Source organism: Gymnodraco acuticeps, unplaced genomic scaffold, assembly GCF_902827175.1.
Source record: "Gymnodraco acuticeps unplaced genomic scaffold, fGymAcu1.1, whole genome shotgun sequence".
NCBI lineage: Eukaryota > Metazoa > Chordata > Actinopteri > Perciformes > Bathydraconidae > Gymnodraco > Gymnodraco acuticeps.
In genome coordinates this window covers 2,488,674-2,503,200 of record NW_022990966.1, presented here as the reverse complement: position 1 = coordinate 2,503,200, position 14,527 = coordinate 2,488,674, and the positions used below count along the sequence as shown (strand labels likewise).

The window sequence follows — 14,527 nt, the reverse complement described above, 5'->3', positions numbered from 1 at the left end:
TGGGGGAGTTTATGCGAGCAACGCGACCAACAACCAATCACATGAATCTCCCGCCCCCGACATACAAAGCAAAAAAGCCCGGTTCTTCTCCACTATTGCCAAAATGGATGCCGGTTTTGTAGCAAGGGTAGTAGCAAGGGTGGCTTTATTATGCAATGTCTCGCAGGAGGCCATGTAGTGTGCGTCGCTGTTGGGTACATCTGCAATCTGAACTGCGGTATGTCACTCCCAGCATACACGCGGTTTGATTGGCTAGTGCGTGACTGGCAGATTTGCATAAACGGGATTTGATTGGCTGACGCTTCTGCCGAGGCTTCAAAAGTTGAACATTGCTCAACTTTTGCAGCCTGAAACGCCAGGAAAGCTCCGCTCTGCTTCCCACAATGCAGTTCGGCGTAAAGTGACGTCACCCCATTCAAAGTGAATGGGCAGAAGCTTCCAACGCCGCTCTGTGGACGGGCCGTAATCGGAAGCAATAACCCTAATGACTCACATTTCCAAAAATATCCCATAACATTGACATTCTTAAAAGAGAGAGCATCTTGTCTACAGAGACAGTTATTAGAATAAACAACTAATCAGCTAAATAAAGACAGATTGTATGCTTGGCTAAAAGCTCACAGTCATTGTTGGCATGGCCCTGAATGACCAACACCTGATCTCAGCGACATTAGTGCCCTTTGTGGGCACACTGATACCCATTGAACTAAACACAGAACCACAGCAGTTGGCGACCCACTGAGACCCATCTGCTGACATATTTTTGTTCAAGTTTTCTCCTGGTGTTTTGGCTACCTGAACTTCCCTTCAGTGTTCAACAGTCTGCATGAAATGATCACACTGAGGATTCGGCGCTCAACAGTAATCAACAGAAACACATTAGCAGCCAGATGGTGCTGACTACACAAGTAAATTAGACCCCGGGCCCTTCACAAAACACTCACACCCCCTGTCATATCACCACGGAGACCAATGCTTCTGGCCCTGTGCTGCTATTCTGCTAAGTCACTGTGGATTTATACACACTCCGACCCATCAAGCAATTTCTATGCATGTATTGTACTTTTTGATCACATATTAAGTATTCATAGGCTAATCTGACATGCACACAGCTGGGTTTCCCAGCTTGTGTCTCTTTTTTCTTCTCCTCCTGCTTCTTCTTTTCCACTGGAATTATATGCAAATCCCCGCTTTGCCACGAATAATAAGCAGGAGCTGTGATTTGTCCAAGGTGTCACCTCGGAGAAAAGACATGTGAGGCGCATTCTGCTGCAGAGCCACGATGTTACCAGAGAGAGGCAGTGTTGTGTTGTACGAATCTGCTCATTGTGAGGCATTTTCAGGGGGTGGTAGGCGTATGTGAAGAGAGGAGTAGGAGGAGGTGGTAAAGCACTGCCAATGTTACTCCTGGCAACCTTGATTAAGACAGGATATCGTTAGTACAAATGCTCTTGTGATGATTACATAGTGAATATTTCTGCCCACAGTGCAGGAATGGGGTTTTTTGGTGCAGGCTGTGGGCAGCTGTCGTGATGTCGCTGTGACAGGTGTGCAGTGTGGATACTAGATAAGCAGATAGACTGGAAGCATCCCAGTGGTTGTGTTACCATCGGGAAGAATAATCCCTTTTAAATCCATTATCTTTTACACTAGTGATACTCACTTTATGGCCCCGATTTAGCCAGCGATTGGAGTGCTGCATGTCTCGCTGACAATTTTCTAATTCACAATGAAAATACTTGTTTTTATTTGTACCTAAACTCCAAGAACTAGCTTTGCGAAAGGTTTGCCATGTCTTCTTCGCAAGTCAATCGAGGAAGAATGGGATTTTTTTGGGAGTAGGGTTTACAAAATAAGGTGCCGCACTGAATAAGAAGCATCAACATAGATAAATAGAGCTTAGAAAATAGTATGCTTCATTTAATTTGTGCACAATAACACATTTACATGTATTATTCAAAGTATACACTACATATGCACTGTCTGCCTGTGTTAGAAGAGACAGCATGATCCCCCCCCCTCATTTGCCTTCCTTTTGTCAGCCCTGCAAGGTCAGTCTAAAGTCTGCATGTTGATGAATATATATTGCTGACCTCCATTATAAAGCATATTTCTGACTCCGCATGTTGTCCTCTTTTCCCCTTGTATAGATCGCCTTCTCGCAGCACAGTAACTTCATGGATCTGGTGCAGTTCTTCGTCACGTTCTTCAGGTGAGCAGCTCTCCTCCGCCCCTCTGTCAATTCACTCACTCTGAACTGCAGATGTGTTGCACTTCAAGTGGCAGCAGTTGCCTTCAATGTTTATGTGTGTGTGTGATGCAGTGTGTGTGAACCATGCTTATGAAGCACCAAGGTTGCTCTGTGGTGCACCAGCCATTACTGTGAAGGAGCACTGCAGCTCACTGGTTGGAACAGGAGAGTGCACACACATGCAGCTCCTGTTGTCTTGTGTTGTTCCCCCACATCATACAAAAGGGCACACACACAGGAAACACAGAGGTCCAAATGGAACTGCTCTGAAATGTGGATGTTGTGTCATATCCAACCTTTGGGTGCTAAATCATAGAGTAGAGCAGGGGTGCCCAACCAGTCGATCGCGATCGACCGGTCGATCGCGGGGAGATTCCCAGTCGATCGCGAGATGTGTCTAAAAATAGAACAACAATATTCTGTTTTATCGTTAATCTCCTATAACATAATCTTCCTGTGCCAGAATAATGCACTTGAACGCACCAAAGCTTTGTGATTGGCCGGCGTGACCCCATGTGTGGGGGCGTGGCTGGTGGGCAGTGGGCACTATTTCGCTGACGTTGTCCGTGTCAACAGGAGTGACAGTCCGCACACACACAAGACCGCAATTATGGCAGAAGCAAAAAAGCCCAAAATATATAATTTTCACTCCGAGTCGAGTGGGAGGATGATTATTTTTGTATCTATTCCAATTCAAAGTCCATCTGTCTCATCTGCAATGCGAGCGTGGCTTTATCGAAGAAGGGTAATTTAGGAGCGGCATTTCAAAACAGTGCACAAACGCTACGAGACGGAATCCCTCCTAATTCTGCCCTACGCTCCAAAAGGGGAGGGGCCTGAAAGGACAGCTAAATGCACAGCAGTCCATTTTCACCAGGCCCAACAACAAGAGCAAGGCTGCTACCAGAGCATCTTATCGTGTCAGTCACGTTCTTGCGAAACACATGAAGTCTTTCAAAGACGGCGAAGTTGTGAAAGAAGCTTTCCTGGAGGCTACCGACGCGCTTTTTGGGGACAGTAAAAATAACAGAAGCATTTCAACAGGTTTTTGATATAATAAAAACTCAAGTTAGATACCTTTATTAATCAGCTGTAAGTTTTTGTTTGTTTGAACGTATTCATTATAATTATTGTACAAAATGGTATAAGAATGCAAATTTAAATTGATTATAGTCTATCATCAATTCAGGTTAAGAAACTAGTGTTACTTGCATCCTATTTTTTAAAGGCATTTATTTTGATACTCTACTAAAATGCAACAAAAAAAGAGTTTGATTCTATTTTTATTTTTTTTATTGCACTTTGGCAACAGATTCCTGTGTTGTTTTATTAGTAAGCCTAATTTATACTTTTGTAGCAAAACTATTGTTATATAATGGCAAAGAAAGGGTTCAGAGTATTTTCTTTTTTCCTGTGTCATATGTGGCAGCACTGTTCAATGTTTCTTGAAAACATTACCCACTGTAGTATGTGACGTGTGAGTGCTGCGTACCGGTACGCCGAACCGGTACTGGACTTGTAAAAAGTTTCGGTTCAAGTCCGGTTAAAACCGGAACGTCGGGAACCGCTACTTGGACTAGCAAAACAAACTAGCACTTATGTATATTCTGGTGTCTGTGGTTATTTAAACATTCCCTGATAAACGTTATTCAGCCTCAATAAATGAGTGCTAATCCCAGTGTGCTCAGTGTACAACATCACATGTAATTTCACCTTCGATTCACGGTTTGAAAACGTAGCATTTCGCCACATGCTAATGCTAACCGGAAGTGAATAATTTTCAGAATACAATTATTAAATTAATAGTGTGAACTTCCGTTTTTTTCAGAATAAAACGGATTTAAATTAAATAGTGTATTTAATTCAAAATTATGCCATATCAACATTGATTTTAATTTCTAACAGTATGTATGTACATCACTATGTATGTAGTACTGTATAATGTACACATGTAGAGTTGTAGAAAATACATGGTGTACAGACAGTACAGTACACTCTGATTGTACAGTCACTACAGTGTATACTGTATAGTAGGTGTGTAACAGTGTAATGCGTATAGTCTACTCTACACTCTACCTTTCAGCAACGTTTTAGGGATTTAGGCTCAGTCAGCTCAAGGACTGTTTGGTTACTTTAGTTTGGTAAATGAAAAAAAGGTTTGAACTTTGTAGTAGTTCACTGTAGTTGCTGTCATAAGTCATTTGTAGACTAAGTGGCAAAAAGTGTTTTTTTTTACATTTGTACTTTGTAGAGAAATGTAGACACAAGTTGGAAGGGAGCACAATAAACCTGATGAGTTTGAATTTGAGTTGATTATGAGTTTATTTTCAATTGATAATTAGCTCACAATAAGTTCACTTTAGTTACTCACACAACTTGACACAAGTCATGGGTTCAGGTCCGGACTTATAAGTCCGGACCTGAACCTGAACCTCTGGACTTGAGTCCGGACCTGAACCTGAATGTGAGTCCAGGTACGCAGCACTACGTGTGAATAAACTCCAACTCTGTATCAACAACACTGTTGTGTAACTTCAGTTAAATGCTTGTATGTGTGTAGATTAGAAAGAGGTAAGATAAAGGATCTGCAGTATTTTATGGAGTATTAATCGTACAAAGGTCAGTTTTATACAAGTAGAAGTGTGTATTTACCTGGTAGTAGGCTGTCAGTAATGGCTACGCCTCTCTATTTGGACTGGTAGATCTCGGCAGACTGGCAACTTTAAAAGTAGCTCTCCGTTCAAAAAAGGTTGGGCACCCCTGGAGTAGAGTATCCTTTTACGGAATACTCATGTTGCATATGTATATATTTTAAGTCCCTGAATATTACTTTTCGAACTTTCACAATAATTTAAAGGGGTCCTATTATGCTAATTTCCAGGTTCATATTTATATTTTGCGCCTCTAATGTGGCATGTCTCCATGCTTTAATGTTCAAAAAGGTATTTATTGTTCTCATCCTGCCTGTGCTGCAGCACCTCTTTTCACCCTCTGTCTGAAACCAGAGCCCAGTCTGCTCTGATTGGTTAGCTGGCTGACTCTGTTGCGGCCAGGCGGAGTTTGTGGGAGAGGGATTTTAGCCTTTGCAGACCATTTACATGCACAAAATCCTATTTAACACACTAAAGTAATACCCCAAAAACATAAAAGGGCCCCTTTAAGACACACTGCCATGAGGATAAAGTAGGACAGTCACACATATACAAAATGTACATTGGCGGATATTTTTCTCCTTTTCTCTTCCATTTTATGTGAGCGAATACACTCTTCTTTTGGTTAAGCAAAAATACTTTGGACCGGCTAAGCCCAACTGAAATCAAGTGAGTAGTTGAGTCCACGGCATTGCCTACATTCAGCACCGCCTCGACAGGTGATTCCATGTGTTGAATAGGATGGACATTTATAAAAATATACTTTGTTTTTGTACATTGCTTTGCCCACATGTCCTCATGGTTCACCCTTACAGTACATTGGCATCTTTAAATGCATTTCTCAAGGATCCTTGTCAGAGCAACATGCTGCTTTGTAAAGATTGAGACTCTGCTTCTGCTGAAGGTGCATATATCCCTGAACCTCTGGAACTGCTGTAATGTGTTATCGACTTTTAAAATGAGAGGGACCAACAATTGGGTACACAAGTGTGTTCCACGCATGCTTGACTGCATGTGTGTATATTTTTCTCCCGCGTGTGTGCCTAGCACCCAGGGGTGAAATGGAGGACGTTTTCGTGCTTTGTGTCGTCTCCACAATGTCCTGAAAAAAATAACTGGCTGTTCCAAGTCATACTGCGTTTATTGATCCAGCCACCATGTAGAGATATTTGATGGGGCCGATTTGAAAGATTCTCTGTTCATTGCTTTTCTTTCGCGCCCATCCCAATACAGTGTTGTTCAATAACAGTATGTTTTGGCATCAACTGAATACATCTCCCTCTGCACTGAGGTTTATTTTTACTAAAGCTCTAGGACTACAAGTGCTGTTATTCCCCTCGATGCCTTTGCATACAAATGCAGACCCTGCAGTTACTCGCTCATGAAGCTGGTATGTTTACTGTATACACATACGTCAGCTTTTAAATGTTTGCATGTCAGCATTCAGAGCATGCAACCTGCACCAGTGATCCTAAATAGAACAACCCCTCCTTTTCTTTACCCAAGTATCTCCCCTTATGGTTTACCTTTCCCTTTCACTGCCATCTCTACTGCCTCTGTTTTCCTGTCCCTCCTTCACTCCTAATTTTCTCACTCACTTACTCTCCTCTTTTGCCTCTCCCCTGTCCCCCTCTCATACTCTCCTATCCTTCTCATCTCTAGGTCTCCATCTCCTCCTTCTGTTCTGTGTGTCCTCGTTCTCCCTCTGCCTCCTCTCTTCTGTCCCTTGCTTCCCTGTGTCTGTCAATCTCCCCTGTTTCATCGCCCTCTCTTCCCTCTCTCCCTCCTTCCTCCCACCACTCCTTCTGACTTACTCTTAATCCCACAGCTCAGTCTTTTTCCTTTTCTTTCTTTTTGATGTGTGTGTTGCCTGCCACAGATTTAGCACAGATGTAGGAGACCTGAAAGTTAGCGAGCTCGCAGCCTTGTCCCTGTTTGCTTCTGGTTCTTTGGGCGCCGCATTGTTTGTGTTGCGGGGAGGAGAGGGTTGCTAATTAACGTGGAAATTGTTTGCTCTTCCTCACTGCGACTTTTCCTCTGTGTCTTGTGGGGACAGATGAAGGTGGCACCATCCCGTTATCTGCAGCACCAGCAACAATACCGCCATAAGCATTCTGCAAAACAGATGCATTAAAAATCCTTGTTTACCACACTGAAATACCCTCACATATTTACGTCCAGCTGTCCAGCAGCTTCCCACCTTTGGCTCATAATGTTGACTCATCGTTTTCTAAACTGAGTTTCAAATCGAGCCAACTTTCCGAGTCCCAATATTTATGGAAAACGTTTACTTTTACAAATTGAATGTTTTCTCAAAGATGTGCAAATGTAAATATTTTCTTCCAGGCATGAACAATCCCGTGAGAATGTGAAATTTCCCCAAATATTTTTGGAAATGCAATGAAAATGTATTATTGAGCTACTTTTTTTCACTCAAACTGTCATGTTTTTAATTAAAAAACTGGCTGCCACCAAAGCAAGCACTCTTTGAAGTAATAGTGACCTGAATGCTAAATGCTTTGGCTGCATGTGTCCACACTTCTGGATGGAAAGAAGCTTTAAGAGCTATCATAAAGTGCAACTTTTAAAAACTGCACTCTGGGACACATTTGTCATGGAAATACTTCTGCTGATGTGGCTATTTTTATAGTCGGACTTTATAAACCATCTACCCTGCATGACTCTCAACAAAGTCGATCTTGGCTTCTTCAAAAGTGAAAAAGTTTGTTTTATGATCTCTGAATACTTTATGTTGTTTATGTATCAAGGGTTCAGCCGCAGTTCAGCAAAGGTGAATATGAGAGTGAAACTTGAATCAACGAGTACGCCTGTGTGTGTCCTGGAGCCTTAATGGTAATCTAATATATAATTTAACAAAATAAAATAAAAATCGCTTTAATGTCAGGCCAACTGTTCATACTTCAGCCCAGTAGAGAGTTCTGCAGAGTTAACCTGTTAACAGTAAAACAAGTGGGACATTATGTTTTGATGCTGGAGAAAAACAAGGTTAGAAAAGGTTTTGGGATAACACCACACTTCTCTAACCTGCTGTGGGATCTCAGTTATTGCCTTTAATTGACACATCAAAGTAAACGAAGAAAATACGTTTCTGAAGGCTTGCTCTACAACACCGACCCCATTTTAACTTCTTTAAAGAAACTTAACCTTGTCAGCTCTGCACTGAGGCCTGATGTCCTAGAAAGTTATTCCTCCCCTGAGAGCGTACCTCCCTGGAGTGTGTGTGCTGCTGACAGCTTATATTCAAACACTGGTGCTGCCTGATGGGCACTCACATCCAACCCGAGTGCTAACATATATTTTTAGTACCTGACTGCCAGAGGAAAGTGAAGCCCTGATGCTGGCAGTGTAAAAGTGTTGCTTCAGTCTGATTCTTCACCGATCCAGTCTTTACGAATACAGGGTTCACATTTGTACATAAAAGTACATCACAAGAGTTAGAGTGAGTAGTGATTTCCCTCTAAGGATGAGCAATATTTTAACATTTTCCGAAATATTCCGGCAATGGCATCCTCTCTATCTCCCCCTTTTTAACTATATATCTCCAATAAAGGCACTCTCTGTCTAAAAAAATAATCATAAAAATGAAATAAACCTTAACAAACACATATTTTGTAAGGTCTTCAGACTTTACCTACAATCATAAAAACTGTCTTGGTCAGAATAAACTCTTTATTCATCAAGTTAGATGTAAAAATGTGCCGGATCTACACACTCTAAATTAGCCAAAATAATGGCAAAAATCACCAAATATAACAATTACAGATATATTCTTTCAATTGCCCAACTCTACATCCCTTCCTACCTTCATAGAGTAACATTCTCACATGAAGGTAGTCTTTAAGACTCTCAGTGATTCCCAATATAGTTCTTATATTATAAAAAACCGGAATACACAAATTAAATGTCATCTTCGTGTTGAAAAGTGTATTCACAACTGCAAAAAATCTGATAACGCTCCCCAAGTTGAAACAATGTTATTTAAACACTTTGGGCAAGACACTTCAAAAACCTCTTCTATAGCATTCATTTTATTGCCACTTTATGAATTAAAGCGTATGTATTAGGGGTGTAACGGTTCACAGAAGTCACGGTTCGGTTCGTACCTCGGTTTGGGGGTCACGGTTCGGTACAACAAGGAAAAGCAAAAAAAAGTCCCAAATGCATAATTTTTTTTGCCGTTATTTATTTTTAACAGTAGTGCAAGTTTTGGTATGAAAATAAGGAACTCTAACATTTGGAATCATTAACTGTATTACACAGTTAAAAACAAACCACAAACAGTACCACACAGATGGCCATATTATTTATAATGGCTGTCAAACAAAAAGGTTCAATAAGCTGTACAACTAAAAAGAATGTCTTGAAAATATTAAAATAAATAATAAGAAATTGTTTCAATCACAATTAATAAAAGGCAATACAGAACTGTATAACATCTCCTGATGTCAAAATATAAAATAAATACAATGATAAATATATAACAAAATAAAATCTGTACCTTTAGGAGCAATGTCTAACATGTGTAATTAACTTGTGAGTGTGTGAGGCCATTATGCCTAAATAAAGGTACTCAAGCTTTACTCTATTTTCAAGTTGTTCTTCAAAAAGATGAGTTTGTCTACGTTGTCAGTAGTGAGGGCAGATCTGTTGGCGGTAACTATGTCACCTGCCGTCGAGAAAACCCTCTCGCTGGGGACTGAGACTGACTCGGATGTGATTGAGCATGTTTGACGTGTTACCACTAGCATACCGCACCGCTGTCGAACAACGCCGACACACCGTCCTCGTCCGATCCACAACTCGCACCCCATCATTGTTGTAGTCCACAGGGAACCCAAAATGTTCCCACACAGCTGATTTAAAAGAAGCAGGTGGGTCTTCTAGCTCCTGTGTGTTGTTTGAACTCGCCATAGCTACTAACTGTTCTTCTTCATGTATTGTGTTCGTTTTGTTGTGTTTTGTTGTTCTTCATTTGTTATTTACGGGCGGCTGGCTTTTAGGCGCAATACCGCCCCCTGGATTATATATAGTGTAATACTGCCCTGAGTGACAGACTTTTTTCCCACTCGTAAAAAAAGGCGTATTCGCCGTGTGACTGCATGTGCCGAACCGTGACGTCCGAACCGTGACGGTACGGGACGAATACAGATACCGTTACACCCCTATTATGTATAAACCAAACTCGGGAGAACGATTTCCCTTCTCACGATATGAGACTCGTCATTAAGTGCCATTCTACATTTCAGCTTATTTTAAGTTGTGATTTTGAGCATCATCATCAGAATCTAACCGACAATGAATCCTACTCACCGTCAGACCAGCGTCAATACAGACCCATCATCAGCATGCAGCTGCAGACAGCGGGCTGCAGTGATTTTCCACTCACTGACCTTGTTCTCAAACATCCACCCAGTAAAAGCAGAGGTGATTAGAGTCGTCACTCCCATGTCTCTTGAGTCAGCACTCTGCCGTGTACGTCACTCTCCTCCTCCTCCTCCTCCTCCTCCTCCTCCTCCTCCTCCTCCTCCTCCTCCTCCTCCTCCTCCCATCCCCTGTAGAAAGGAACATACAGGGGCTAAAATAATACTTTTAGAACCAATATTTATACTCGCCAACCAATAGGACAGCTACATTATTAATTCATTCTTTGGGAGAGAGCCCCCACTAAAACAAATACAACTTTTGTTTCTGACAGTGTTGACTGGCTACTTCCACTTTTTTATTTTGAGGATTCAGCAGAACCCACATTGTTCAGCATGTGGAAAAATACATGAAAGCTTGACCGTCCACTGACACACACACACACACTCACACTCACACACACACACACACACACACACACACACACACACACACACACACACACACACACACACACACACACACAGGGGCTCTCTGTGTTTGTCTTGAGCTCTGAAGGCAGGACATTGGCCACTCATGCATATTGTTGGCAGCGTGAAATAGCCTGCAACAGGACATAAATAATTCTGTTGTGTTCATCATCTCACTGTTCAGCCTCTTGAACACATCTGCAGGTTTAGACATTGGCACAAACACTCCCCAGAAAACACACACCCTGTCTTTTGTGCACACTTAAACACACACACATACATGCACACATACACGCATTTACACACACAGAAACTTATAAACACTTTCTATTTGAACATAGGAGACAGCTACCCACTCAGTGGTGCTGTGTGCCCTCTGTGTTGTAGGATTACCCTTCACACACACACACACACACACACACACACACACACACACACACACACACACACACACACACACACACACACACACACACACACACACACTCTCCACTCCGCCTTTAAAGCTTCGGACTGCATGACTACACGAGCTGAGGTCGGCTCAATACATTAAATTCCAAATGTCAATTTAAATTGCATCCAGTTTACTAACGACAGATCATGCCCAATTATTTCCCCGTGATATTTGCTCCCAGTGGCTTCATTATTGAGCAGAGAGCTTTTCTGTTTTCAAATTACCAAAGAGATCTGTCACTAAGATTTGTTGAAAAGAAAGTGACACTGACCCCAACAGTGATATGCGCCATGGCAGACAGAGGGCTTAGCGCTTCCCCTCACACACACGTGTGTTTGGACACAAACGTCAGCCTCCATCAGCGTCACCAGCCGCGCTGACAGGCTGCTGATGGCTGACTGACAGCAGGACACACTGTGGAGGACTCGGCAGCACAGAAACATAAACATAGCTGTGATTTCATCTAACTGTCAGGCTAATGCTTTTCAAACTTTTGAAACCTTGAGACAAAACAGACTTCAAACCACATATTTCAAAGAAAAATAGGTTGATTTGTGTCCGAGAAATGTTCGTTGTTCGTATATTGTTATGAACTGTCTGCTGTATTTCAAAACATCAATTTGATACTCGTTTAAAGTGAATTATTAGCTGTGGTTGTTGAAAATTCATGATAATAACGCAACATATTGAGTGTCAATTTTACTGCGATTTCCTAATTTTTCTAAAAGCGATTGCTCATGTCAACATAACTTCAAATATGTTTTATCACTGAATAAGGTACATCTTTACAGTGGCTTTTAAGTATCATAAGCCGCATTCACACCGCAGGACTTTCCCTGGTACTTTGGTTCTTTAGTTCCGTTAGTACCAATAATGTCGCGTTCACACCGCCGGGACTACTCAGTGCCGGGAACTCTTTTGGCCATTTTCAGTCCTTGCTAGAGAGGTGGTACGAACCTGGTGATAAAAGAGTGCCAATTTCTATTCTATTTCTATTGGCTGGGCGAATTGCAAACCACGCCCCGTTAGACTCTGAATTTTTTTTGTTAGGCAGCCATTTTTTTCCTCGCTACAAAACCACATCCACACCTGAGCGAGTAGTTTTTTTGTACTTTAAAGCAGTTATGACCACACGTACTACAACACCGGAGCGGTGGAATGATGAGGAAGTGTCGGCACTTCTGGCAATTTACTCCGAGGACGGGATGCAGCAGCTTCTACAGAAAGCAGTTCCCAACTCCAAATGTTTTGAGCGATGTTCGCAAAAGCTACTTGAGCTGGGAATCGTGCACAGTGCACACGGATGCCGGGTAAAAATAAAGAAACTCAGGCAGGACTATAAAAAAATTAAAGACCACAATAATAAAGAGTGGTAACGATTTTCTATTATTATTATATATATATATATATATATAGCCACTGTTTTTTAATACTGACACCTAACTTGCACTAAGGTGTGTCTGCTGCTATATATTGCCACTGTTACATTGTTTTGAAACTACTTACACTTTATTTTACACTTCACACTTTTATTTAACTTCAATTTACACGCATACGACACACCTGGAACAGCGTGATGCCGTTATTGTTATGTCTTGACTGTGCAATAAAACAAACAAACTGGCGAAGCTTTATTTATTGTGTCCCACCCCAAATTTGCAGAATAGAAGAATGTGAGAGCAGACAGGTGTCGGTGGTTGAATTTATCTACAATGTTGCAACCTTGTGCAGCAATGGCAGGGGCAGAAACACAAGTCTTACACACATAAACACAAGTCATTTATCATGTCATTTGTTTTAGATAAATAAGGGAAAAACACCAAACAAGGCTTAATGTCCTTTTCCAAAATCAGCCTGAGGGGGTAATATATAATAAATACATAAAGATAAAGTCCATTGTTATAATGGGGTATTTTATTTGTAAATTACCCTTATGAACTCCATCATGTCTGAGGTCGGAAAGTAAACAAACGCCTCATACAGCGGGTGGGCTTTATACCCCCTCCCCCATGTAGTTCTTCTTCTCTCGTTTTTTTTTGTACTCGCCGTGAAGTGGTTTTGCGGCCTGCCAGTAAACCCAGAGAATGAAGAAGACGAAGTGACGTCAGCGTAATCTTGCCTCAGGGAAAGTACTGCGTTGTGAATGCGATTGGCACTAGCCCCCTGGCGGATTCAGTGCCGTGGTACTTTAGTGCCGGCACTAAAGTACGGCAAGTCCTGCGGCGTGAAAGCGGCTAAAGTCATGCATCAAACTGTTTCTGGTTTCAACTTCTCCAACGTTAGAATTTATGTTTTCTCAGTTTTATTTATTATTGTGTAATTGTATTTGCAATTTTGTCTCTTGATTTTTACAAAACATGACACCCCAGACTCGGGGGAAATGCAAGTTGCAGCTTGTTGTCAGTTAGTTGCAGCTTGTATCCTTCCCTTCTTTTACCCACTCTCTGTCACTCTGTATGTAAACATCAATATATCTATGGACACCCTGCTGTTTTCTCAGTGTACATACACAGATGCATAATCATTAAAACACACACTAACACCTGCCCTCAGCTTGCTCCTTGTTATATTGACTGACAGCAGGAAACACCGGAGAAAGAGAGAAGGATAGAGATGCACATTCAAACCCTGCATCCTGCCTGTCCTGAGGGGTTTCCCCGGGCACTCAGCAGGGGCTCAGCCAGAATCCACTCTCTCCTCCTCTGTCTCTTTCTCTCTGTGTATCCCCCCCTTCACTCCATCTATATTTGAACCTTTGTTGCTGCATCATCTGCCTGTCCATTTAACTCCCTGGTGTGTCTTATTCCGTTTCTTTCTTCCCACCTTCTGCCTTTTTTCTTATTCCTTATTCCTTCCACATTTCCAACCCCTCTCTCCACCTTCCTCTCTCCACCTCTTGCTTCCTCTCCCCTTTTTTCTCCCCTTCTTTAACACTCTCTCTTTGTATCTGACCTCTTTGTCAGGTTATCGGCGAGGAGCCAACGAGAGATACAAGTTAAAGATAGAGAGAACGCCTCGTGGCTCAACCTTCCCTCTGATAGGTCCGCCGGTATCTGAAAGCCCGCTCTGCGTCTGATTAATAATAAATGAGTCAGATCAGTCGGTTTGACTTCGCTCCTCCCCTCTCTGCTCCTCCTCCTCCTCCTCCTCCTCCTCCTCCTCCTCCTCCTCCTCCTCCTCCTCCTCCTCTTCCTCACCTGTAATGAGCAGGGAGGAGAGCAAAGGAAACGTGAACCGGGCTGCCCTCCTGGGGGGTCCCGAGAGACAAAGGCAAAGTCTTTTCTTCCCATCAGCCTCCTGTCCAATCCCTACATACACG

The 14,527-nt window shown here is 42.2% G+C and overlaps 1 protein-coding gene across 1 annotated transcript in view; it reads left to right on the top strand.

Annotated features, from left to right (window-relative positions):
* The window catches only part of atrn (attractin), a 166,361-nt gene that overhangs the window by 84,375 nt on the left and 67,459 nt on the right, over nucleotides 1–14,527 (top strand). Inside the window, 1 exon segment of the mRNA XM_034235325.1 lies at nucleotides 2,151–2,212. Coding sequence (XP_034091216.1) covers nucleotides 2,151–2,212 — 62 coding nt within the window.